The 26,846-nt window shown below is 49.6% G+C and overlaps 1 protein-coding gene across 4 annotated transcripts in view; it reads left to right on the forward strand.

Moving 5' to 3' along the window:
- sycp1 (synaptonemal complex protein 1) overlaps nucleotides 1-26,846 on the forward strand; it is a 698,098-nt gene that overhangs the window by 594,410 nt on the left and 76,842 nt on the right. For all 4 annotated transcript variants that reach the window (XM_086011629.1, XM_086011633.1, XM_086011630.1 and 1 more), the window contains 2 exons: nucleotides 5,354-5,419; nucleotides 24,002-24,205. In XM_086011629.1, the coding sequence (XP_085867755.1) occupies nucleotides 5,354-5,419; nucleotides 24,002-24,205 (270 nt within the window). The remainder of the gene's footprint in view (nucleotides 1-5,353; nucleotides 5,420-24,001; nucleotides 24,206-26,846) is intronic.

A 26,846-nucleotide genomic window follows, 5' to 3' on the forward strand; every position in this document is an offset into this window, starting at 1 on the left:
TTTCATTTTTGTGCAATAAAAAATTATCTTTATTCATGCAGTCTCCATGGTTGTTCTTCTTAGTGTTTGTTGGCTTCGCCGGCTGAGGGCTTGCGGAGCGGCTGCATTCATCTTCCCTCATGGCCCCTGGCCATTCCCTGACAGGGGGCTTAGAAGTACCGTGTAATAAGGTGGCGTCGTGCGGCCCTTGGCCCCGGTCGCTCCCTCCTGGGAACATACTCCTGCTCCTCCTCCTCCTCCTCATGCTCCTCCTGCTCCTCCTCCTGAGGTGCAGGTCCAACGTCAGGTGGCAGTGCCTGAGTCCTGCGGATAGCCAGGTTGTATAGCATGCAGCAAACCACCACAAATTGGGAGACCCGGTCCGGCGAATACTGGAGAGCTCCTCCGGAGCGATCAAGGCAGCGGAACCGCTGCTTGAGGACCCCAATAGTTAGCTCGATGATGTTGCGGGTGGTTTGATGGCTCTCGTTGTAGGCCTCTTCAGCAGCGGTCCTGGGCGCGCGGAGCGGGGTCATGAGCCAGGTGCACAAAGGATAGCCTTTGTCCCCGATGAGCCATCCTCTTGGGGGAGGCTGTGCCTGGAACATGTCATGCACAGTACTCTGCCGCAGGATAAAGGCATCGTGGCTGCTGCCTGGGAAGCTGGCATTGACTGCCATGATGCGCTGCTTGTGGTCACATACCAGCTGCACATTCAGAGAATGGTAGCCCTTCCTGTTGCGATACTGCTCGCCATGCTCCAGAGGGGCCCGCAAAGCCACATGCGTACAGTCAATGGCGCCCTGCACCAAGGGGAATTCCCCGAGTCTGGCAAATCCCAATGCGCGCTGATGCTGGCTCTCGAGGGCCATGGGGAAGGAGATGAATTGGCTTCTCCTTCTGAACAGTGCTTCGGTCACCTGGCGGATGCAGCGATGCGCGCCATACTGGGAGATGTTTGCTATGTCCCCAGCAGCGTATTGGAAGGAGCCGGTGGCATAGAAGTTCAATGCCACCTTCACTTCCACCGACAGAGACGTCCTGCACCTGAGCTTTGGCCGCAGATCTCGGCGAAGCAGGTGGCAGATCTCTGCAATCACCTCCTTTCGGAATCGGAGCCTTTTAACACATCGCGCGGCACTCATGTTTAGGTAGGAGCGCTGCTGGCGGTATAGCCTGACTGGGTAAGGCCTACGTGGCCGACGCCTGTAGCCCCCTCTGCCTCTAGCCAGGGCTGCCCTTCTCACAATGCGTCTGCGAGCCCTACGGACATGGCGCTGCAGCTCCGCGTTGGCACCCCATGCAGGCCCCATCAAATCCTGGCAAACAGTCTAATTTCCAAATGGCCACTTGCAGCGCTCTGGCCTGAGTCCAAAAATACCTGGCTCTTGCTGCTTGAAACCAGTTAGCTATCCTCCTTGTTGTGTCTCCAGAAATGCGTTGCACAAGACTGTTTTCTGAAAAAAGGCTGGCCTTTATACTGGAGAGGACGTTCCCTTTAATTAGCGCCCCCCGGGGCCCGCGCTGGTTGTGTTGCGTTCCTTTTTCCAAACGCTCCGGCCGCCCGCCGCACAATGGGGCGGTCCGACTGAAGTTTGGAATCGGGGCGGCCAAAGGGCGTTGCACGAGGATGTGACGTCATTTTCTGCGCGCGCATCCGGGCGGGCGCTAAACTTTGCGCCGGCGCTAACGGGCAACTTAATTTGGGGCGGGGCGCAAACTGCGCTGCGCCCGGGCGCTACACGCATAGCGCCCGGAAATCACTTCTCTTAAGGCGCTAACTGCTGGCGCAAGCGACTGAAAATCTAGCCCAAAATATTTGACACCGAGCCACATAAGGAGAAATTAGGGCAGGTGATCAAAAGCTTGGTCAAAGATGTAGATTTCAAGCAGTGGCTTAAAGGAGGAAAGAGAGGTAGTGAGGCTGAGAGGTTTAGGCAGGAAATTCCAGAGCTTAGGGCTGAGGCAACAGAAGGCACGGCCACCAATGGTTGAACGATTATAATCAAGGATGCTCAAGAGGCCAGAATTAGAGGAGCGCAGATATCTCGGGGGGGGTCGTGGGGCTGAAGGAGATTACAGAGATAGGGAGGGGCGAGGCCATGGAGGGATTTGAAAACAAGCATGAGAATTTTAAAATCAAGGTGTTGCTTAACCGGGAGCCAATGTAGGTCAGCGAGCACGGGTGATGGGTAAACGGGACTTGGTACGAGTTAGGACACGGGCAGCCGAGTTTTGGATGACCTCAAGTTTACGTTGGGTAGAATGTGGGAGGCCGGCCAGGGGTATGTTGGAATAGTCAAGTCTAGAGGTAACAAAGGCATGGATGAGGGTTTCAGCAGCGGATGAGCTGAGGCAAGGGTGCAGACGGGTGATGTTATGGAGATGGAAATAAGCGTTCTTAGTTATGCTGTGGATATGTGGTGGGAAGCTCATTTCAAGGTTGCAAACAGTGTGGTTCAGCCTCAGGCAGATGTTCAGGAGAGGGATGGAGTCAGTGGCTCAGGAACAGAGTTTGTGGCGGGGACCGAAAACAATGGCTTTGGTCTTCCCAATATTTAATTGGAAAAAATTTCTGCTCACCAAGAACTAGATGCCGAACAAGCAGTCAGACAATTTAGAGACTGTGGAGGGGTTGAGAGAAGTGGTAGTGAGGTAGAGCTGGGTGTCATTAGCATGCATTTGGAAACTGACGCTGTGTTTTTGAATGATGTCGCCAAGGGGCAACATGTAGATGAGAAATAGGAGGGGCCAAGGATAGATCTTTGGGGGACACCAGAGGTAACGATGCGGGAGCGGGAAGAGAAGCTTTTGCAAGTTAATTCTTTGTCTACGATTAGATAGATAAGAATGGAACCAGGCAAGTGCAGACCCACCCAGCTGGACGACGGTGGAGAGGCGTTGGAGAAGGATGGAGTGGTCAACCATGTCAAAGGCTGCAGACAAGTCAAGAAGGACAAGGAGGAATTGTTTACCTTTGTCACAGTCACAAAGGATATCATTTGTAACTTTGATGAGAGCTGTTTTGGTACTGTGGCAAGGGCGGAAACCTGATTGGAGGGATTCAAACATGGAATTGCGAGAAAGATGGGCACAGATTTGGGAGGCGACAACACATTCAAGGACTTTGGAGAGGAAAGGGAGGTTGGAGATGGGGCGGTAGTTTGCAAGGATGGAGGGGTCAAGGGTTTTTTGAGAAGAGGAGTGATGACTACAGATTTGAGGGAGAGGGGTACAGTACCTGAGGAGAGAGAATCATTAACAATGTCAGCTAACACGGGAGCCAGAAAAGGAAGTTGGGTGGTCAGTAGTTTGGTGGGAATAGGGTCGAGGGAGCAAAAAGTGGGTCTCATGGACAAGATGAGTGCGGAGAGGTTATGAGGGGAGATCAGAGAGAAACTGGAGAAAGATGTGAGTTCAGGGCTAGGGCAGGGGAGAACCTTAGAGATAGTTTGGCCCGGTGGGCTTGGGGAAGGAAGGGAAGTGGCAGAGGCAGCTGAACGGATGGTCTCAATCTTAGAGACAAAGAAGTTCATGAACTCCTCACACTTGTTATCGAAGGTGAGGGTGGAGGAGACAGGGAAGAGGGGTTTAAGAAGATGGTTAGCAGTAGAGAATAGGAACCGGGGTTTATCTTTGCATTCCAGAATGATTCTGGAATAGTGAGCAATTTTGGCAGACGAGAGCAGGACCCGTGTGGTCCAGCCAGATTTGGCGGTGAATGGCTAAACCAGTTGTTCGCCATATCCGTTCAAGTCTGCGTCCCTTGGACTTAAGGGAGTGGAGGTGAGGGCCATACCAGGGGGAGTGGCCAGGGTGAGAGAGAGTAATTGTTTTAATAGGGACTAGGGCATCAAAGGTGATGGTGAGGGTGTGGTTGAGCATATTGGTAGCTGCAGCAATATCATGGTGAATGGAGGGCCAAAGGCTGGACAGTTGGGATTTCATAAGTGTAGTTGTAAGAGAAATGGGATAGAGTTTTTTCCGGGGTGGACACAGAGGAAATAGGGGGTGGTGGAAGGGGGAAGTGGGTGGAGAGCAGTACGAGGAAGTGGTCAGAGATGGCCTTATCTGCGATTGACACGATTGGAGTAGCGAGGTCACGAGAGATGGCAAGGTTGAGGGGGTGGCCGTAAATATGGGTTGGGGACTTTACATGGAGGGAGAGATTAAGGGAGGATAGGAGGCTAGTGAACTCAGAGGAGAGAGAGCATGATGAATTGAGATGGAGGTTGAAATCACCGAGGATGAGAAGTCATTCGATGCAGAGGCTGAGGGAGGAGAGCAGTGAAGATATTTCGGTAATAAAATTTTTATGGTACTTGGGTGGGCGGAAGAGAACAAGAATTTTAAATGAGAGGTGAGAGGGGTGGAATAGGGTGAGATGCTCAAAGGAGGAGAAAGTGCCGGAGGAGTAGGGGGACAGACCAAGGTGTGATTTGGTGATGAGAGCCACACCGCCACCACGGTGATCTGAGCGGGGCAAGTGGTGGAAGGTATAGCCAGGAGGGGAGGCTTCATTTAAGGGTAAGGTGTCATCACCCCTCAACCAAGTTTCTGTCAGGGCCATGATGTCGATGCAATCATCCACGATAAGCTCATGGATGGCAGCGGCCTTGTTTGCAAGTGAACGGACATTCTGGAGGGAGATGTGGAGAGGGCCGATGATGCCTGGCCCACTGCCAGCATCCACAGGATCAGCGCTGGGGGGGTGCTGTGTTCGATGGGGAGGAGATAGGCAAGATTTGCCCCCAGTGGGCACGCTGGGCAGGAAGGTCGTTGAGAGAGTAGGATGGGACAGTTGGGCTTGCTGCTAGTAAGGCGGCAGCGACGAGTGCCTCAATGGGCCCTTCGTAGACTGCCAAGAGAGGCACAGAGGGAACCTTACAATTGTCGTAAGCCCTCTTTTTCTGTCTTATTGTAACCTCTATATCTTTAGTCATATAGGGAGCTCTAGCTTTGGATGCCCTTCCATTCCCCCATCATGGGAATGTGTCTACCCGATACCCAAACCATCTCCTCCTTGAAGGCCTCCTGTTGCTCAATGACCAGTGAATGAGTTTCAAATTTTGATGTTTTAGCTGAAACTTGGAATTCCCCGGCTAAAAAGCTTCAGATTTGTTGGATCAAAAATTATGGTTATTTGCACAAAAATCAGTTTGGGGGTAATTTTGTAGTTTATATTTAATAAAACATTGTATCCTGTTTTGTTTTTGTGCTTCGTCACAATATGACCATATAACAATTGCTGTATCAATAAAGCTTTTCCATATAATTTCTGCTAAAAATTATGTTTCCAGTTTAAAGTGCAAACTACTTAAATTCACAAAAAATACATACTTTTTGTCTGATGCAAAATATTTTACATTTCTAGGAAGCTTTTGCAAAGCAAACTAAAGCAATGAGGGACACAGTCAAATCTTTGAAAGAAGAATTGAAGGTAAACTGATTAAAACCCAAGAAGTGTTTTTTTAGTAGCACTTTAAAATAGATGCATTGTAGTAATATTATAAAACAAAATACTTACCTGATGGATGCTGAACCCCACTATGAGGAAAAAGCTAAGAGAACATTTCAAATAGATGAAAATTGCAACACATCTTTCATAGACATGTAAGTTATCTATTTAGTTTATGATTGTCATGTGCAGCAACCTTACTTTTAAGACTTAACATGCAGAATGTAACCAATGTAATTTTTACTGAAAACTAGGGGTAAATTCAAGATTAAAAAAAATTATTTCATGGGATGTGGGCGTTGCTGGCCAGGCTAGCATTTATTGCCTAACCCTAATTGCTCTTGCGAAGGTAGTGGTGAACGCCTTCCTGAACCGCTGCAGTCCGTGTGGTGAAGGTACTCCCACAGTGCTGTTAGGGAGGGAGTTCCAGGATTTTGACCCAGCGACGATGAAGGAACGGCAATATACTTCCAAGTCAGGAAGGTGTGTGACTTGGAGGGGAACTTGGAGGTGGTGGTATTCCCATGCGCCTGCTGCCCTTGTCCTTCTAGGTGAAAGTGGTCGCGGGTTTGGGAGGTGCTGCCGAAGAAGCCTTGGCGAATTGCTGCAGTGCATCGTGTAGATGGTACACACTGCAGCCACGGTACGCCAATGGTGGAGGGAGTGAATGTTTAAGGTGGTGAATGGGGTGCCAATCAAGCAGGCTGCCTTGTCCTGGATGGCGTCGAGCTTCTTGAGTGTTGTTGAAGCTGCACTCATCCAGGCAATTGGAGAGTAATCCATCACACTCCTTACTTGTGCCTTGTAGATGGTGGAAAGGCTTTGGGGAGTCAGAAGGTGAGACACCCGCCACAGAATACCCAGCCTCTGACCTGCTCTTGTTACCACAATATTTATGTGACTGGTCCAGTTAAGTTTCTTGTCAATGGTGACCCCCAGGATGTTGGTGGTAGGGGATTCGGCGATGGTAATTCCATTGGCTGTCAAGGGGTGGTGGTTAGATTCTCGCTTGTTGGAGATAGCCATTGCCTGGCACTTGTGTGGTGCGAATGTTACCTGCCATTTATCAGCCCAAGTATGAACGTCGTCCAGGTCTTGTTGCATGCGGGCATGGATTGCTGAGGATATCTGAGGAGTTGTGAATGGCACTGAACACTGTGCAGTCATCAGCGAACATCCTCATTTCTAACCTTATGTTGGAGGGAAGGTCATTGATGAAGCAGCTGAAGATGGTTGGGCCGAGGACACTGCCTGAGGAAGTCCTGCAGCGATGTCTTGGGGCTGTGATGATTGATTTCCAACCACCACAACCATCTTCCTTTGTGCTAGGTATCACAACATAGATGTCACAACACTAAGGACTTGAAGTTTTCATGTTTCATTGTGAAGATTGATTTTGATTCATTACATTTTGGTGTATAAATCACCCAATTTGAAGGCAAAATATAGGAATACAAATGGATTAATACATTATAGATGGAAAGAGGACCATGGTGGTTGCTGGGAGCACAGCAAGACTTGGAGACATTGTACTGGGCTACAAATAGGAATGCCATAAATTTCCTTTTATCTAATGAATGCTTCAGCAATTCTGGTTAACTCTGCATTTGAACTTCTAAATACAGGGGACAAAGTTAGAAATAATATTGTCTGGGAGAGATTTCTGTAGGATACAGAAGAAACAATGGCCCCGATTTTCGGCTTCTGTGGGGAATGGTCAGATTTCCCCGAATGTGGGGTTTCTGGCACACATAAAAAAGTGTCAGCCAGCTCCACGCAATTTTCCCTCAAGTGGCCAATTAATTCCCAGCATGTGGGAAGCCTTGCTAATTGTCCAATTCGAGTCAGAAATCCCCACAGTATGATGTCATCATTCGTGGTGCTTTCAAGGTCCATAGCAAGCACTGCATCCTCTGAAGGCTTCCAAACGAACCATACAGGATGGCAGAGGAGCCTGCAGCAGCTGTGGCCAGTGCCAGACCCCGAGCTGCCTCCAAATTCGACGAGGCTTCACTGCAGGCATTATTGGATGGGGTTAGGGCCCACAGGGAGGTCCTCTTCCCTAGGTCAGGGAGGAAGAGGCCTCCCACTGAGACCAATGCTGCATGGATGCAGGTGTCAGCAGATGCCAACTCGCTGGGAGTCACCAGAAGAACCTTGGCATTACATCTCTATCTCCTTCCTTTACTCCCCCACAGTACCATCCAGAGCCCCCGTCCTCACTGTGGAGGAGGAAGAGGCTGTGCAGCCAGACTCCTCAGAGGAAGCTCCAACCTCTGCGGGTGCAGCATCAGCAGAAGTAAGCGCACCCAGCACCAGCGCAGACACTCACACCTCGGGGGGACCTTCGGGACATAGAGTAGTGTTGTCACCTTGTGTTTCACAGCTCACAAGTGAGCCTCAGCAGATTCTGGAGACAGGGACAGCAGTGGAGAGTCCTCGTTGGAGGGCGCAGGACTCTGCCAGCTCAGCTCAGCTGTGCTGCATGTCGACCCTCTGCCTCTGGGTCCATCCGCAAGAGAAGAAGTGATGGATCTCCATGCACAGATGCAGGAGTCTCTGGCAGGTTTTGTCTCCAGGGTCGCTGCGAGTGTGGAGCGAATGGAGGAGTCCATAGCGACCATGAGCAGAGCCTTTGTGGCGTCATTGGCGCATGAACGCATCACCATGGAAAGGTTGGCAACCTCCATGCAGGAGATAACTCGCCAGGGTACGGAAAACATGGTGAGTGCTCATAAGAGAATGACATCTCTTGAGGAGCGTTGGCCATCTGTTGAACAGAGAAACCAGATCTTCATGGAAGTCCTTCTGAGTAGGACTGCCAGTGCAGAAACGGGTCCCACTGGCCCCCTAAAGCACAGCAAGGTGCTCTCAAGCCACTTGCAAGCGCTGGCCCCTTCTGGCCTGTGCAGCTTCAGGTGAGTGAGCAGCAGCCTGGTGCTCATCCTGCTGTTCCTGGTTCTGCTGCTGCCGCCTCTGCTGTTGGAGATCCTCTAATGCCAGGAAGAGAAGGTACCAAAGGCCTCCCATGCTTCTGGCAGATGCCTCCGTTGAGGGGGCGCTGGGTTAGAGTGGTGAGAGGGGCTTCCCAGGATCTCACACTGGAGAAGTGTGTGAGGCTCCAACTTTCTACAGCTGCACCTAAGGCTTCAAAAAGTTCCCCAAGCCCTGATCAACAAGGTCCTGCAGCCTGCAAATGCTGCCTATTTAAATCTCTTCAGCCCTCAGCGACCTGCTGCTGCAAGCAAGCAAGCCAGCTGTTTTCACGCCAGCTCTCATCGGCGGGGTTCCCCGCAGGCGTGTTTCATGTGGGGAAAGCCCCAAAGTCGCAACGGCCCCGGAAAATCTTCCTTAACAAGGTGATCATTGGTGATTAGTGCTCCGACGAGCAGTCCCGCCAGCGGCGGCCGGGACTGAAGCGGGTGACGGAGAAACGGCGGTCCGAAAGTCGGACAGGGCGGGGAATCAGGCGGGGGGCATCCCGACCCGCTTTTTCCGCGATTTTCGGACCCCGGCCGCATGAAAAGCCGCCCGACGGCTGCCAGAAAATCGGGGCCAATAAGTCAATTTTCCTCTGATATGCGCCTGGAGAATGGTCAGTTCCCAGGTGAAAAGAAGAGCTAAAGAGGTTGGATATCCATGGTGGTGGGTCTCTACTCTCTTTACATTGTCTGTGAAATTTTCGGATTTGCCTCGTGCCTCATTTTGGTCCCCCGACACAAGGACACTCATTTTGAAGAACACTCAGAAGAAGTGTACATTTGGACCTGTGTCTAGCTTCTCTCCCATTGGCTTATCAGAGAGTGACAGACAGGAAAATTCTGGATTTTGAAAAACAGTTATGTCCTTTTTTCTTTCAGAGACAGGCAGATAGGGTTTGGAGATGAAGGCCTTCTGGATGCTGCTTTTGGCCAGCAGCCAAAGTCTCTGAAACCGATCCCATTACTATTACTGCAGACCTCTCAGGCTTGCAGCAGCTGTTGCATTTTCACACCCATTTCCAAGTGCAAAGCTCTACTAACGGTGTGGGCCTCTGCCTGGAATGCATTGTAGGGTAATGATCTGAATCTGTAAATACCTGCATTCAGATCAGGCAGAGTATACTTCAGGTGTACTCTGCCTGAATAATGCTCAGATATATGGAGGAGAATTGGCCCTAACGTGTAAAGTTTCAAAGTTTCATTGTTAATGTGCATAATTAATGTTGTGATACAGATAAGACTGTATTTACATTACAGTTGCAGCATTGGTGCAAGGCTGTTTTGCTTTGCACCAACGCTAAGTACTAGTATAAATCTGGAGTGCTTAACTCTAGATGTGCACTACAGCCTAAATTTACCAAGTACATGCCAGTGACAAGGAATCTCACCTGCCACCAGTACATATCGGAAAATTGAGTGATGCATGCACAACTCTAATATGATTAAGACCATTGGCTTGTTTGTGTCTGAGTAACTTAGCTATTTTCAATTTGTTTATGCACACATAGTTGAGACTTATTTATTATCTTGGAGTAACTAGGGAAAGAACCCTACTATTAGAGCAATCAACACTCCTGGGGATATATGACGAATGACATTAATGATCAGTAACAATATAATAGATTCAAACCCCAGACTGAAGACAATCCATCATCTCTAGCTGAGAACACAAATATCAACAAAAACAACAACTTAAATTTGCACGTAATAGAACGTCCCAAGGCGCTTCACATGAGCATTATCAACAACAAAAAAATTGACACCGAGCCATATAAGGATATGCTAGGGCAGATGACCAAAAGCTTGGTCAAAAAGGTAGGTTTTAAGGAGCGTCTTAAAGGAGGAAAGAGAAGTGAAGAGACAGAGATTTAAGGAGGAAATTCCAGAGCTTAGGACCTAGGAAGCTGAAGGCACAACCGCCAATGGTGCAGCAATTAAAATCAAGGTTGCTCAAAAGACCAGAATAGGCGGAGCACTGAGGCCTAGGTGGATTATAGGGCTGGAGGAGATTACAACGATAAGGAGGGGCGAGGCCATGGAGGGATTTGAAAAGGATGAGAATTTTTAAATCGAGGGATTGCTTAACTAGGAGCCAGTGGAGATGAGCAAGCACAGGGAAGATAGGTGAGCGGGACTTGATGCGATTTAGGACACGGGCGGCAGAGTTTTGGATGACCTCAAGTTTCTGGAGGGTAGAACTAGGGAGGTCGGCCAGGAGTGCATTGGAATAGTCAAGTCTACAGGTGCTAAAGGCATGGATGAGGATTTCGGCAGCAGATAAGTTGAGGTAAGGGTGAAGACAGGCGATATTACGAAGGTGGAAATGGGTGGTCTTAGTGATAGAATGGATATGAAGTAGGAAGCTCCATTCATGATCAAATATGACACCAAGGTTGCGAACAGACTTAGCCAGCCTCAGATAGTTGCCGGGGAGAGAGATCGAATCAGTGGAATGCTAACCGAGTTTGTGGTGTGAACCAAAGACAATGGCTTTGGTCTTCCCGATATTTAATTGGAAGAAATTTTTACTCATCCAGTGCTGCATGTCGGATAAGCAGTCTGATAGTATAGAGATGGTTCAGACTTCGAGAGAGGTGGAGGAGAGGTAGAGCTGGGTACCATCAGCATACAAGTGAAAACTCACATTGTGTCGCTGGGTGATGTCACTGAGGGGCAACATCTAGATGAGAAATAGGAGGGGGCCAAGGATAGATCCTTGGGGGACACCAGATGGTGGCAATTTGGGTTGCTGCTCGTTAGGAGGCAACGACGAGTGCCTCGGTGGGAACTTATTTACAAGTGAACATACATTTTGAAGGGAAATGCGGAGAAAGGCGATGATACCTAATTTCAGGGGGCAGAGCAGGGAGGGACAGGGAGGAAGTTGGCGAGATTAGCCTGCAGCAGGCGCTTAGGGCGAGGAGAGAGTAAGATAGAGTGATTTGGGTTGCTGCTCGCTAGGAGGCAACAGCGAGTGCCTCGGTGGGCCTTTCGAAGGATGCCAGGGGAGGCACAGATGCAAGCTGTGGAATTATTTAGGATGGAATCAAGCCTTGAGCGGCGGCAGGAAAAAAGGAAGGATGTTGAGTAGTGGAGAATAGGAGTTAGTGAGGGTGGAGTACTTGAAGGTGGAGAAGGAAAAGGAGCCATGAAGGCCGGGGAGGGCAAAGAAAAAAGAGGTAAAACAGAGAGATAGAAGTAATGGAATTCGGGTCCGGGGCAGCAGCCAAAACTTGCACGCGGATGGACAGGGAAATTAAGTTACAAAGGTATGATTAAATGCTAGATTATAAAGCATGATGATTTGAATTAGTCTGAAAAAGTTGATGTAGTCAATGACCCATAGAGGGCCTATCAGTGTGGTAACTGTGTTACTGCATTGCTGTCATTGTTCCATACCTAACTAACCATGATGATATGTAAGCTCTTCCTGTTGATCAGCCATATTTGATTTGGCATTCCAAATGTTTGGTCTTTAGGACAACCCTGAAGTTCCTACCAAAGTTACTTTTTCAGTTTTATTTGAGCCTAGAAAGTATTGTTCTTTTATTTTATTCACCGCCACAGTAGTTAGAGTTAAAGCTATACAGGTAGACTATCCTTTATCCGAACTTCCGAAGACCTCTAAAAACCGAAAGTTTTTTCTTTCAGTGTAAGTCGTACGCACGACATGACCAGAGTGGCGCACGACTTACGCTGAGCAAGGCAGAGGGTCACAGAGTTCCCTCCTGGGTAGGAGATTGCAGGCCGAGCCGGGCAGTGTGAAGGAGGTACCGGGAGAGTGAACCCAACAATACAGCGGCCCGTCCGATATTCTTTTCTCCACCCCCCACCCGACCCGACCCGACCCCCGACCCGTCCGATATTCTTTTCTCCCCCCTCCCACCCGACCCGACCCCCGACCCGTCCGATATTCTTTTCTCCCCCCTCCCACCCGACCCAACCCCCGACCCGAACCGCGGCCCGTCCGATATTCTTTTCCCCGCCGACCCCCACCCCCCGACCCCCCGTCGACCCCGACCCCCGACAAATTTCCCAATACCTTCTGAAATCCGAAAAATTCCGAAAACCGAAACTCAGCTGGTCCCAAGGCTTTCGGATAAGGGATAGTGTACCTGTATATAGATCGCCTAAGCAGTGAATGGGAAAACTACTCCATCTGTTTACTTGGCTGCCCACCAATTAAATGCAGATAAAATGTGAACATTCCTTTTCATGGAAAAGTTTCAATTTCTTCAGACAAGGAGATAAAGCCGTACAAAGGTAAAGAGTCTTTATCCACAGGGAATGCTTCAAATGTTTGTTTTCTTAAAAGTCAGTTTGGCTCAATGTTAACATTCTTACCCGAGTCAAGCCCCGCTACTGGATTTCACACATAATCTAGACTGACACTTCAATGCAGAACTGTGTGAGTGCTGCATTGTTGGGTGCTGTCTCGTTGATGAGATGTTATACCATCAAGGTTCTTATGGCTTGAAGAGGTTTTTTTTCAGGTCTAGAGAAAGGAGCAAGAACAGACACTACTTAGTACCATGCCCTTTTGACCACAATCCTTCCAAATGGACATTGATACATTTAAGGGACAGACTAGTATTACTGTAGGATTTAAATTAGAGGAAATTAGAGGCACATGTAACAAGGGTAATACAGTAATCATGGGGGACTTTAATCTACATATAGACTGGGCAAACCAAATGTATAGTAATAGTGTGGAGGACAAATTCATGGAATGTATGCAAGATAGTTTTCTAGATCAGTATGTTGAGGAACCAACTAGGGAACAGGCTATTTTAGATCTAGTATTGTGCAATGAGAAAGGGTTAATTAATAACCTTGTAGTAAAGGGGCCTTTAGGGAAGAGTGACCATAATATGATAGAATTTTAGATTGAGTTTGAAAGTGATTTAGTTAAATCCAAAACTAGGGTCTTAAATCTAAACAAAGCAAACTATGTAGGTATGAGGGGCGAGTTGGCTAAGGTAGATTGGAATACTACATTAAAAGGTATGACGTTAGACAAGCAATGGTTAGCATTTAAAGAATTAATACATAATTTACAACAAATATACATTCCTTTAAGGCACAAAAACCCCACAGGAAAAGTGGCCCAACTGTGGTTAACAAGAGAAGTTAAAGATAGTATTAGATCAAAGGAAGAGGCTTATAATGTTGCCAAAAAGAGTAGTAAGCCTGAGGATTGGGAGGATTTTAGAATTCAGCAAAGGAGGACCAAGAAATTGATAAAGAAAGGGAAAATAGAACATGAGAGTAAACTAGCGAGAGACATATAAACAGACTGTAAAAACTTCTATAGGTATGTAAAAAGGAAAAGATTAGTGAAAGTAAATGTGGGTCCCTTACAGGCTGAGACAGGAGAAATTATAATGTGGAATTAGGAAATGGCAGAGAAATTAAACAAATACTTTGGCCGCGATTTTGCCGGCGCTCAGAGGGCGGGTTTGGAGGCGGGTCGAGAGTTAAAATCCAAATGAATGACGGCGGGTTACGAACCCACTGCCATCCCGCCTCCACGCAACTTTGCAAAGTGTTGGTTCTGCGATTCCCGATCAGACCCGACACCAAACAGCAGGAGAGGCACTTAAGGCAGTTAACAGCTTGTTAACTGCCTAGATAATCCCATTTTTATAGGCTCTTCCCATTTTACTACATTTTCAGCGTGTTGCCCGTCGTGCGACAAACACGCCAGCTGATTGTGCCGGGTTCAGCAACTACCTGAATTCTTGACAGCTGCTTCTGCAGGATAAAAGCAGACCTGCAACATGGCTGACTTTCAGATGCTAGAACTTTGTATTTTGAGATTTTTGGAACACAATTTGCAGGTCTATTGAGCTTGTAAGTGTTTAAGCTGAGATCCATATGTACTGTGATCTCCTTGGAAAGCCCTCTCCCCACACTTGCTGAGCACTTATAAGATCTATTCCTCAACTGAGATATATACCAGAAGATTGGGAACTATTTATACCCTCTCATCCTGGTCCTCAGAGTCGGAGGAAGAGCAGCCGTGGCAGCAGCAGAACCAGGCACAACAGCAGCACCAACAACAGGAGCGCCAACCTCCTGCTTAGCCACCTGATGCTGCACAAGGCGTCAGCGCAGGGCTGCACCGTGCCACAGGAGCTACCCCCAACACAGAGTTTACAGGCTGAGGATGAGCTTCCTCAACATGAGTGAACAGCAGTGCCAAAGGAGGCTGAGACTTTCTCGAGAGGTAGTTGCTGACATCTGCACAATGTTGCACCAACACCTGGAACCCAGAGAAGCAGGTGGACACTCCTTACCATTGGCTGTCAAAGTCACCACCGCACTCAACTTCTTTGCTTCGGGCTCCTTCCAGGGATCAGCAGCAGACATCAGCGGCATCTCCCAGTCAGCCGCACACACTTGCATCACGCAGGTTACCGATGCCCTCTTTGCAAAGTCGTACAATTACATTCACTTCTCCACTGATGAACCAAGTGTAACTGCATGTGTGGTTGGCTTTGCCAATGTGGCAGGCTTCCCAAGGGTGCAGGGTGTCGTAGACTGCACACATGTGGCCATTAGGGCACTCCATCACAACCCAGCTGTATTTGTGAGCCGCAAGGGCTTCCATGCTCTTAACATCCAGCTGGTGTGTAACCACAGGAAGAACATTATGCATGTTTGCGCCAAGTTCCCTGGCAGTTGCCATGACTCGTTCATCCTGCGGCAGTCTACTGTGCCTCAGCTATTCAATCCGCCAACCCAAATTTCCAGATGGCTACTTGGAGACAAGGGCTATCCCCTGAAAAAGTGGCTAATGACACCGATGAGGAGGCCATCAAATGAAGCTGAGGATCAGTACAATGTAAGCCACATTTCCAACAGAAACATCATAGAGCAAACCATCAGCTTGCTCAAAATGCGATTCAGATGCCTCGACAGATCTGGTGGAGCCCTACATTACGCACCAGCTAGGGTCTTCAGAATCATCGGGGTCAGCAGCGTGGCTTACCGCTGCCTGAGGAACAAGTGGCTCAGCGCACAGCCTCCTCAGAAGAGAAGGAGGAGGAGGTGGAGGAGAAGGTGGCAGATGAGGTACACCTTACGGAGGCGGATGTGCCATTTCCACCAGCACGCGACCACATTGCTGGCTGTGAGGCAAGGGATACACTAATTAATGCCAGATTCGTGTAAGTTTACGCATCAGCCACACGTGGCTGGCACATGGAAATGAATGTCTGGCCAACCTTCTGAACACACCATACAGCATCTGTACAATAAACTGTGGTTTCCTAACTCTCTCACCACCATCATTACAGATGAAAGGCGCCCCGACCCCTCACTGTGCAACTTCCATTTCTGAGCACACATAGGCCAACTCTTTGAATCTTTGCCATCGCATTTATTTAATACAATTAAAATCACGATGACACACGTTACTTTGTATGAGATCAAAACACCCAAGTGACTACCCTTGTGACTATTTGTGTGTTAACTATCTCTTACGCGTGCGTCTACGTGGTGCTTCCCCTGTGGCTTCAGCAAATGTAGAGGCACCTTGCTCACTTCTATGCTGTGCCTGCTTAGACGCCTTTGGTGGGCGTCCTCTGGGTTTGGGAGCCTGGGAGGGCTCCGCAACAGTCTGCTCCTCCTGCGGCTGTGCAGGGGCTGAGACGGCCATCTCAGTTGGGTGGGTGAGGAATCTGGCGCTCTGACCGAGGGCTCCGCAGTGGCATGGGAGTGTGAACGCTTGGAGAGGAGCTCACACTTCCTTGTTGTCGACCACCAACATCCTTCTCATGGGTCACCTGCAGTTCACTGCTAGCAAGTGGCTGGAGAGCACTTTGCTGCACATCAGCGGGTCCATAAGGACCCATCTCTGTACTGAGAGTCCTCATAACAGGGACATCCATTTAACCCTGGTTCCTCTCCTCAATAGATGCACATCTATCCTTCATAGCAGACCATCTATTTAGAAGAGTCACCATGTTCATTTGAGTCTGGTGATTTATATCCTCCATGGAGGGTGCCATCCTTTCCATGGTGGCACCTACATTCGCCATTGCATGCACCACGGCATTGCTCATGTTTGAGATGGACACCTCCATTCTCTGCACACTCGCAGTTACCATGGATGCAAACCCTGTCAGAGACTCCTGCACTTGTTCCTGAAGTTCCAGCACCGCTCTCTTTCTGGATGACCCCAGAGGCACAGCATCTACATGCAGCTGAGCAGAGCTAGGAGTGTCCGATGAGGACTCTCCACTGCTGTCGTTGTCTCCACCATCTGCTGATGCTCACTTGTGAGCTGTGATACATCAGGTGACAACACTACTCTATGTTGCAAAGGACCCACCGAGGTGTGTGTATCTGAGCTGGTGCTGGGTGTGCTCATTTCTGGTGATGCTGCCCCCTCAGAGGCTGCAGGTTTCTCTGCGGAGTCGTCCGGCTCTTCCTCCTGGACAGTGGGGAGGGGCTCTCGATAGTCCTGTGGGGGAGTAAAGGCACGAATTAGACATGTGATATTTAGGTAGCAGACACATCCTATTGTGTAGATGATCAGGTCAATCTGTAAGGACATCAGATGCCATTTCAGTCACTCATGAAATCTAAATGAAAGGGTTGCAAATCTATTCTGTCACCAGCTTGCTCTACTGCGCCCGTCACTCCATCCCCCACTTCCAGCTCCTCTGCACCTCCAACGATCTCGATAGCAGCCTCCTCAGCATTTGTTAAATGCGCCATCGAAGGTGGGCCTCCTCCTGTCCTCTCTCTCCCTCTTATTGTGGGCTCTCTTTTCCTGCAATGTGGGACACAAGTGGAGTTTCAGCGAGATTGATGGTGTAAGTGTAAAGAATCCATAACATAGATGCTTAGAGGGAGACAAATTTGGAGTGAGGTGTCAATACCAAGGTGCCTCCCTGTGCGTTGTTAGTTGTTGTCATTGCATAACAGTGAGAGCGAGTGTGAGGGGTGCATAGTAGGATGGTGAAGTGATTCTGTACATAGAGAGAGAGGGATAGTTAAGAGTGCAAGGGATGTAAGGGTAAGTTGGGATGTGGATGAGTAGGTTGACAATGCAGAGTGCTGGTGATGAGAACAGATGGGAAGCAGATTGAAGGTAAGTGTGATGTTATACTCATTTTTGCTGAGCGTAGCAGATCACTGAACCATTTTCGGCACTGCACCCAGGTGCATGAACACACAGACTTAACACTTACCTCCTTAACAATTTGCAGCCAGGCTCTGACCTGCTCTTGTTGCCACAGTATTTATTTGGCTGGTCCAGTTAAGTTTCTTGTCAATGGTGATCCCCAGGATGTTGATGGTGTGGGATTCGGCGGTGTTAATGCCGTTGAATGTCATGGGGAGGTGGTTAGACTCTCACTTGTTGGAGATAGTCATTGCCTGGCACTTCTGTGGCGCGAATGTTACCTCCACTTATCAGCCCAAGCCTGAATGGCATCCAGTTCTTGTTGCATGCGGGCATGGACTGCTTCATTATCTGAGGAGTTGTGAATAGCGCAGAACGCTGTGCAGTCATCAGCAAGCATCCCCATTTCTGACCTTATGTTGGAGGGAAGGTCATTGATGAAGCAGCTGAAGATGGTTGGGCTGAGGACACTGCCCTGAGGAACTCCTGCAGCGATGTCCTGGGGTTGTGATGATTGACCTTCAACCACCACAACCATCTTCCTTTGTGCTAGGTATGACTCCAGCCAGTGGAGTGTTTTCCCCCTGATTCCCATTGACTTCAATATTACTAGGGCTCCTTCATGCCACACTCGGTCAAATGCTGCCTTGATGCCAAGGGCAGTCACTCTCACCTCACCTCTGGAATTCAGCTCCTTTGTCCATGTTTGGACCAAGGCTATAATGAGGTCAGGAGCCAAGTGGTCTAGGCGAAACCCAAACTGGGCATCAGTGAGCAGGTTATTGGTGAGTAAGTGACGCTTGATAGCACTATCCATGATACCTTCCATCACTTTGCTGATGATTGACAGAGACTGATGGGGCAGTAATTGGCCGGGTTGGATTTGTCCTGCTTTTTGTGGGCAGGACATACCTGGGCAGTTTTCCACATTGTCGGATAGATGCCAGTGTTGTAGCTGTACTGGAACAGCTTGGTTAGAGGCGTGGCTAGTCTGGAGCACAAGTCTTCAGCACGATAGCCGGGATGTTGTCAGGGCCCATAGCCTTTGCTATTCAGTGCGCTCAGCCCTTTCTCGATATCACGTGGAGTGAATCGAATTGGCTGAAGACTGGCTTCTGTGATGGTGGGGACCTCAGTAGTAGGCCGATATGGATCATCCACTCGGCACTTCTGGCTGAAGATGGTTGCAAACGCTTCAGCCTTGGCTTTTGCACTCATGTGCTGGGCTCCACCATCATTGAGGGTAGGGATATTCATGGAGCTTCCTTCTCCCGTTAGTTGTTTAATGGTCCACCACCATTCATGACTGGACATGGCAGGACTGCAGAGCTTTGATCTGATCCATTGATTGTGGGATCGCTCAGCCCTGTCTATAGCATGCTGCTTCTGCTTTTTAGCATGCTGTAGTCCTGTGTTGCAGCTTCCCCAGGTTGGCACCCCATTTTTAGGTACGCCTGGTGCTGCTCCTGGCATGCTCTTCTACACTCCTCATTGAACCAGGGTTGGTCCCCTGGCTTGATGGTAATGGTAGAGTGAGGGATATGCTGGGCCATAAGGTTACAGATTGTGGTAGACTACAATTCTACTGCTGCTGATGGCCCACAGCGCCTCATGGATGCCCAGTTTTGAGCTGCTAGATCTGTTCTGAACCTATCCCATTTAGCACGGTGGTTGTGCCACACAACACGATGGAGGGTGTCCTCAGCCTGAAGACGGGACTTCATCTCCACAATACCAATACTGTCATGGACAGATGCATCTGCGACAGGTAGATTGGTGAGGACGAGGTTAAGTAGGTTTTTCCCTCGTGTTGGTTCTCTCACCGCATGTCGCAGACCCAGACTGGCAGTTATGTCCTTCAGGACTCGGCTAGCTCGGTCAGTAGTGGTGCTACCGAGCTACTGTTGGTGATGGACATTGAAGTCCCCCACCGAGAGTAGATTATGTGTCCTTGCTACTCTCAGTGCTTCTTCCAATTGGTGTTCAACATGGAGGAGTACTGATTCATCAGCTGAGCCTGGTCTCCAATCGTCTTGAATCCCCTTGCCATTGGACCAAGACCTTGCTCTGTCAAGCCCGTGTGGTAGCTGGTGTGCAATGGCCACCCCACGTTAAAAGAATTCACTCACAGGCATCTTCCACCCTTTAAAATGAAGTTCGGGACCTGGAACATCAGGACCCTCATGGACAACACCAACAGCGACAGACCGGAACGCCATACTGCTATCGTTGCCCGGGAGCTCAGACGTTTCGGCATAGACATCGCTGCCCTAAGCAAGACCCAGCGAGCAGGGGAAGGCCAGCTCAAGGGGCAAGACGGTGGTTACACCTTCTTCTGGAAAGGCAAACCTGAAGAAGAACGCCGCCTCCATGGGGTAGGCTTCGCCATAAAAAATGAGCTAGTTGAACGTCTCAGAGACTCCCCTTGTGGAATAAAGGAACGCCTCATGACTCTACGACTCACCCTAGCCCGGAACCAGTGCGCTACGGTCATCAGTGTGTATGCCGCAACACAGGAAACCACAGACGAGACCAAAGAGGAATTCTACTCCAACCTCGAACAATCCCTGTCCCGAGTCTCAGCGGGCGACAAACTGATCCTCCTTGGCGACTTCAGCACCATAGTTGGAAAGGACACCAACCTCCGGGGAGGTGTGATTGGCAAAGAGGGGGTAGGGAAAGCCAACTCCAACGGTACCCTCTGTTGAATCGTGAATCTTTAGGTAGTGTGTCCTTCAAATAATCGACAGAGACTGCAGAGAACAATCAACAGGTGTTTACTGGATGAGGGTTGCTCTAAAACTAAACAGTACAGATCCCTACTCAGGGTTATATACAGGTGTGGTCACTGCCGGTACTACAGTATACTGGAGCTGTAAAAAGTAGTTCTCCCCTTAAAGGTACATATACTACACCCTCCTCCTGACGAAATGCTTAGAACATGGCCTTGTCATAACCAACACCTTGTTCTGTCAGAGAGACAAGTACAAGGCTTCATGGCAACACCCTCGCTCCAAGCACTGGCATCTGCTGGACTACGTCATCGTCCGAGTGAGGGACCGCAAGGGCGTCCGCATCACCCACGCCATGACAGGAGCTGACGACTGCTGGACAGACCACAGCCTAATCTGCTCTGTCATCTGCTCTGTCATCATAGCTGAAAAACAGCTGTGGCAACAGAAGCAATGCCATCGGAAAATCAACGCTGGAGCACTCAAAGACCCTGCTAAGAAATCCCTATTCAGCCTGCGCCTCACAACCAACCTGACGACTCCCAGTGATTCAGAGACATAGAGTGTCCACAGCACCTGGTCTGCACTCAAGGCCATCATAATCAGCACCTGTCACTCGACCAGGAAACACCAAGACTGGTTCGACAAGAACGACCAGGAGATCCAGGAGCCAATAAGCCGCAAGCGCAAGGCATTCCTGATCTGGAAACAGCAACACAACTCGAGAGCAAGAAAGCAGCTATACAGACGCCTGAAGCCCGAGGTCCAACAAAAAACTCGCGACCTAAAGAACAGATGGTGGGTGGAGAAAGGGCAGGAGATCCAGCAGCTAGCCAACAACCACGACGTGCGTGGATTCTTTAGTGCAGTCAAGACCACCTACGGCCCAAGGTCCTACCCCAGTGCGGGCCAAGAACAGACAGGTACTCATCAAGGACAGAGAGGCAGTCTGTGCCCGCTGGAAGGAGCACTTCGAAGATCTCCTTAACCGAGACTCTTGTCTTCGACACGAGTGTCCTCAACTCCATCCCGCAGCATGCTACCCGCCACCACCTTAGCACAACCCCAGCCCGGCATGAGGTTGAAAAGGCCATCCGACTACTGAAGAACAACAAGGCCTCAGGAGCAGATGGAATCCCCGCCGAGGTGCTAAAACATGATGGAGAAGCACTACTGGCGCAAATACATGAGCTCATTTCCCTTATTTGGAAGAAGGAGAGCATGCCAGGGGATCTCAGAGACGCCGTAATCGTGACCATCTTCAAGAAAGGTGACAAGTCCGATTGTGGTAATTACAGAGGAGTCTCCCTACTGTCTGCCACAGGGAAAGTCATTGCAAGAATCCTTCTCAATCGCCTTCTCCCAGTGGCTGAAGAGCTTCTCCCAGAGTCGCAATGCGGATTCCGCCCACTAAGGGCCACAATGGACATGATCCTCACCGCACGTCAACTATAAGAGAAATGCAGGGAACAGCACCAACTGCTGTACATGGCCTTCTTTGACCTCACAAAGGCCTTCAACACCGACAACCGTGAGGGATTATGGAGTGTCCTCCTCAAATTCGGCTGCCCTCAAAAGTTTGTCACCATCCTCCGCCTGCTTCACGACGACATGCAAGCCGTGATCCTGACCAACAGATCCACCACAGACCCTATTCATGTACGGACCAGGGTCAAGAAAGGCTGTGTCATCGCACCAACGCTCTTCTCGATCTTCCTGGCTGCAATGGTCCATCTCACCCTCAGTAAGCTCCCCGCTGGAGTGGAGCTAATCTACAGAACAAATGGGAAACTGTTCAACCTCCGTCACCTCCAGTCCAGATCCAAGGTCGTCCCATCCTCTGTCATCGAATTACAGTATGCTGATGACGCTTGCGTCTGCGCACACTCTGAGGCCGAATTCCAAACCATCGTCAACACCTTCACCGAAGTGTACGCGAGCATGGGTCTTATACTAAACATCCGTAAGGCAAAGGTCCTCTACTAACCTGCCCCCGCCACACAGTACTGCTCCCCGATTATCAAAACCCATGACGAGGCTTTGGACAATGTGGACCACTTTCCATACCTCGGGAGCCTACTGTCAACAAGGGCAGACGTCGATGATGAAGTCCAACACCACCTTCAGTGTGCCAGTGCAGCCTTCGGTCGCCTGAGGAAGAGAGTGTTTGAAGACCAGGACCTCAAACTAAGCTCATAGTCTACAGAGCAGTAGTGATACCCGCCCTCCTGTATACTTCAGAGACATGGACCATGTACAGCAGGCATCTCATGGCACTGGAGAGGCACAACCAACGCTGCCTCCGCAAGATCCTGCAAATCCATTGGCATGATAGGCGCACCAACGTCAGTGTTCTCACTCAGGCCAACATCACCAGCATTGAAGCTTTGACCACGCTCGATCAGCTCCGATGGACGGGCCACATCGTCCGCATGCCCGATACGAGCCTCCCAAAACAAGCGTCTACTTGGAGCTCCGACATGGCAAGAGAACCCCAGGTGGGCAGAGGAAATGCTTCAAGGACACCCTCAAAGCCTCCTTGAAAAAGTGCAACATCCCCACCGACACCTGGGAATCCCTGACCCAAGACCGCACAAAGTGTAGGAGACGCATCCGCGAAGGCGCCAAACACCTTGAGTCTCTTCACCAGGAGCAAGAGGAAGCCAAGCGCAAACAGCGGAAGGAGCACACGTCAACCCACCCACCCCTTCAACCATTGTCTGCCCCAACTGTGACAGAGACTGTAGGTCCCGCATTGGACTCATCAGTCACCCGAGAACTCATTTTTAGTGTGAAAGCAAGTCATCCTTGGTTCCGAGGGACTGCCTAAGAAGAAGAGGAAGGGCGGTAGGTGGTAATCAGCAGGAGGTTTCCTTGCCCATGCTTGACCTGAAGCCATGAGACTTCATGGGGTCCGAGTCAATGTTGAGCACTCCTAGGGCCACTCCTTCCCGACTGTATACCACTGTGCCACCGCCCCGGTGGGACAGGACATACCCAGGGATGGTGATGGAGGAGTTTGGCTGAAAGGTATAATTCTGTGAGTATGACTATGTCAGACAGTCTGTGGGACAGCTCTCCCAATTTTGGCACAAGTCCCCAAATGTTGATGGGGAGGACCTTGGGCTGGGTGTGCCGTTGCCGTGTCCGTAGCCGGTGCCGAGGTCGATGCTGGGTGGTCTGTCCGGTTTTATTCTTATTATTATTGTGTTTCGTAGCGGTTTGTTACAACTGAGTGGCTTGCTAGGCCATTTCAGAGGGCAGTTAAGAGTCCATTGCTGTGGGTCTGGAGTCACATACAGGCCAGTCCAGATTTATATAATTAACTGAATTTAAATTCCCCAGCTCACGTCTCTGGATCATTAGTCCAGGCCTCTGGATTACTAGCTCAGTGACATTACCACTACACTGCCATTCCCCTGATCTGGAATGCACTTCCTGAAAGGTTGGTGGAAGCAGATTCAGTAATAACTTTCAAAAGGGAATTGGATAAATACTTTAAAAGGAAAAAAATTGCTGGGCGATGGGGAAAGAGCAGGCAATTGGGACTAATTGGACAGCTCTTTCAAAGAGATGGCACAGGCACGATGGGCCAAATGGCCTCCTTCTGCGCTGAATCATTCTATGATTCTATGATATCAATGCAAGTTGTTGAATCACTCCCAGATATCCATTATTCTCTATAGTAATTATTTGTAAATGCTTTCCATTTTAGAAAGTGGAGTTAAATTCCATGTTGAAGAACCTCAGTGATAGTGCATCAAAGTGGGAAGTACCTTCAACGCCTGTTAGAAAAAACAGTTTATCCACTGCCTCCAAATCAGCAGAACCGTCTAAACAGTCAGGAAGAACTTCAATTATTCAACATACCCATACCTGGACTCCTGCAGAAAAAGCTAGAATTGTTCCAACTCATCAGGTTTGCTTATGTTATAGTTAATCCAATGTTTGTGATTGCCTTTAGATGACTCCTTTTGTTATTCTAAATAAGTTTTTATTACAATGTACCTGGCAATATCTTGAAGTATTTAAACTAATGACAGTTTTAAAATACATTTTAATGTTCAAATATCACCCAGGTTTAACAAGTACCCTATTGGAACAAAGCACAGTTTGTAACACAGTTTTAAATGTCAGTTGTCTGCTGACTGTTATTAGTTTAGTTGAGAGAGCGGCGGTACAGTGAATACTTAAACTCACTTTCGCGGGCGTTTTTACAGAGGCCAGTGTCGGGAGGAGCAGAGAGCGTGGTACAGTGAGTACTTAAACTCACTTTCGCGGGCTTTTTTACAGAGGCCAGTGTCGGGAGGAGCAGAGAGAGGTGGTACAGTGAGTACTTAAACTCACTTTCGCGGGCTTTTTTACAGAGGCCAGTGTCGGGAGGAGCAGAGAGCGGCGATACAGTGAGTACTTAAACTCACTTTCGCGGGCTTTTTTACACAGGCTTACCAATCTCACAGACCAGCGACGGCATTCTAGAGCCACGTCACGATTCAAAAAGTGACGCGGGCAAGAGGAAGCAGCTGATTGGGTGAGTACGGCCATGTGAGTATTTATACTACTCTATAGTTTGACAGTTAAGATTAATAGTTTGTAAAATTTAGACAGTCTTCATTTTTGTGGTTATAGTTTCTACGGTCTCTGTTGTGTATCGGGGAGTGCTAGTAACCAAGGGCCCTTGAGTATATCATTTAATTGTAGTGTAATTAGTGGTATTGATTTGATTTAATTTAATTTAAATTAATTAAAGAGTAAGTCATGGCAGGACAGCTCGGCCCCGTGGCATGCTCCTCCTGTGCTATGTGGGAAATCAGGGACAATTCCTGTGTCCCTGACAACCATGTGTGCGGGAAGTGTATCCAGCTGGAGCTACTGACAGACCGCATTGTGACACTGGAGCTGCGAATGGATACATACTGGAGCATTTGCGATGCTGAGGATATCGTAGATAGCACGTTTAGGGAGTTGGTCACACCGCAGGTAAAGGCTGCACAGGCAGGAAGGGAATGGGTGACCACCAGGCAGAGTAGTAGGCGCAGGCAGCTAGTGCAGGGGTCCCGTGTGGCCATCCCCCTCTCAAACAGATATACCACTTTGGATATTGTTGAGGGAGATGGCTTATCGGGGGAAGGCAGCAGCCAACTTCCTGGTACCATGGGTGGTTCTGCTGCACAGGATGGGAGGAAGAGGAGTGGGAGAGCTATAGTGATAAGGGATTCTATTGTAAGGGGAATAGATAGGCGTTTCTGCGGCCGCAAACGAGACTCCAGGATGGTATGTTGCCTCCCTGGGGCAAGGGTCAACGATGTCTCGGGGTGGCTGCAGGGCATTCTGGAGGGGGAGGGTGAACAACCAGTTGTCGTGGTGCATATAGGCACCAACGATATAGGTAAAAAACAGGATGAGGTCCTAAAAGCTGAATATAGGGAGTTAGGAGGTAAATTAAAAAATACGAACTCAAAGGTAGTAATCTCAGGATTGCTACCAGTGCCACTTGTTAAGTCAGAGTAGAAATAGAAGGATATTTCACATGAATATGTGACTAGAGGAATGGTGCAAGGGGGAGGGATTCAAATTCCTGGGACATTGGAACCAGTTCTGGGGGAGGTGGGACCAGTACAAACTGGACGGTTTGCACCTGGGCAGGACCGGGACTGATGTCCTAGGGGGAGTGTTTGCTAGCGCTGTTGGTCATGGTTTAAACTAAAATGGCAGGGGGTTGGGAACCTGTGCAGGGAGACAGAGGAAAGGGAAGCAAGGATAGAAACAAAAGACAGGAAGGAGAAAAGCAAAAGTGGAAGGCAAAGAAATTAAGGGTGTAAATCAAACAGGGCTACAGTAAATAATGGCCTAGAAATTCAGTAAGGCCCCGCCAGCTCGCTTGCGCCCAAAAGTTAGCGCTGCGCGCGGAGCCAGTTGCGACCGTCAGAAATTCAGTTTCTGCGCCCCAAGTCGGAACCGGGCGCTATTACAGGGTGTGCCCGCCCCCGCTTGGGGCGCTGAAACTGAATTTCAGCGCTGTAGGTGCCGCTGCGCCACCCGCTGCGGAGTGGCAGGCTGCGGTACTGCAGGCCTCCTCCTTCTCTTAAGGGGGAGGTGCCTGCAACGGGGAGATCGCCGCTTGATAATGCCGGCAAATGAGCCCGGCACCACGGAGAAGTGCCGGGCTCGCGGAAAGCAGCCGGCAATGCCGCGGGGGGGGTGGTGGAGGAGGCCGGGGAAGGAGGTGCGGGCAGGCGGCCGCCGAAAAAGCGGCCGGCCGCACCTCCGCCTTAACCAGCGCCACTAAGGCTGCAGGACAGCCACGGTTGCAGAACGTTGTTTGCGGCCGCTGCGGATGAGGTGGCCGCAACTAAATATGGGGGTCGGGCCGGTATCGGGGCGGAACCGGGGCACTGCGCACACCGATGACGTCATCGGTGCCGGCGCAGCGCTAACAGCTACCGCCGCCATTACCGCTGTGCTGAATATCAGCGCAAACTCCTCTATTGGCGCAGAAGCCCTCTTTGGGCGGTAACTGGCCGCAAAGCTGGCGGGGCCTTACTGAATTTCTAGCCCAA

Source organism: Somniosus microcephalus, chromosome 18 (assembly GCF_052327205.1).
Source record: "Somniosus microcephalus isolate GS21.2 chromosome 18, FLI_Smic_1.0, whole genome shotgun sequence".
Taxonomy (NCBI): domain Eukaryota; kingdom Metazoa; phylum Chordata; class Chondrichthyes; order Squaliformes; family Somniosidae; genus Somniosus; species Somniosus microcephalus.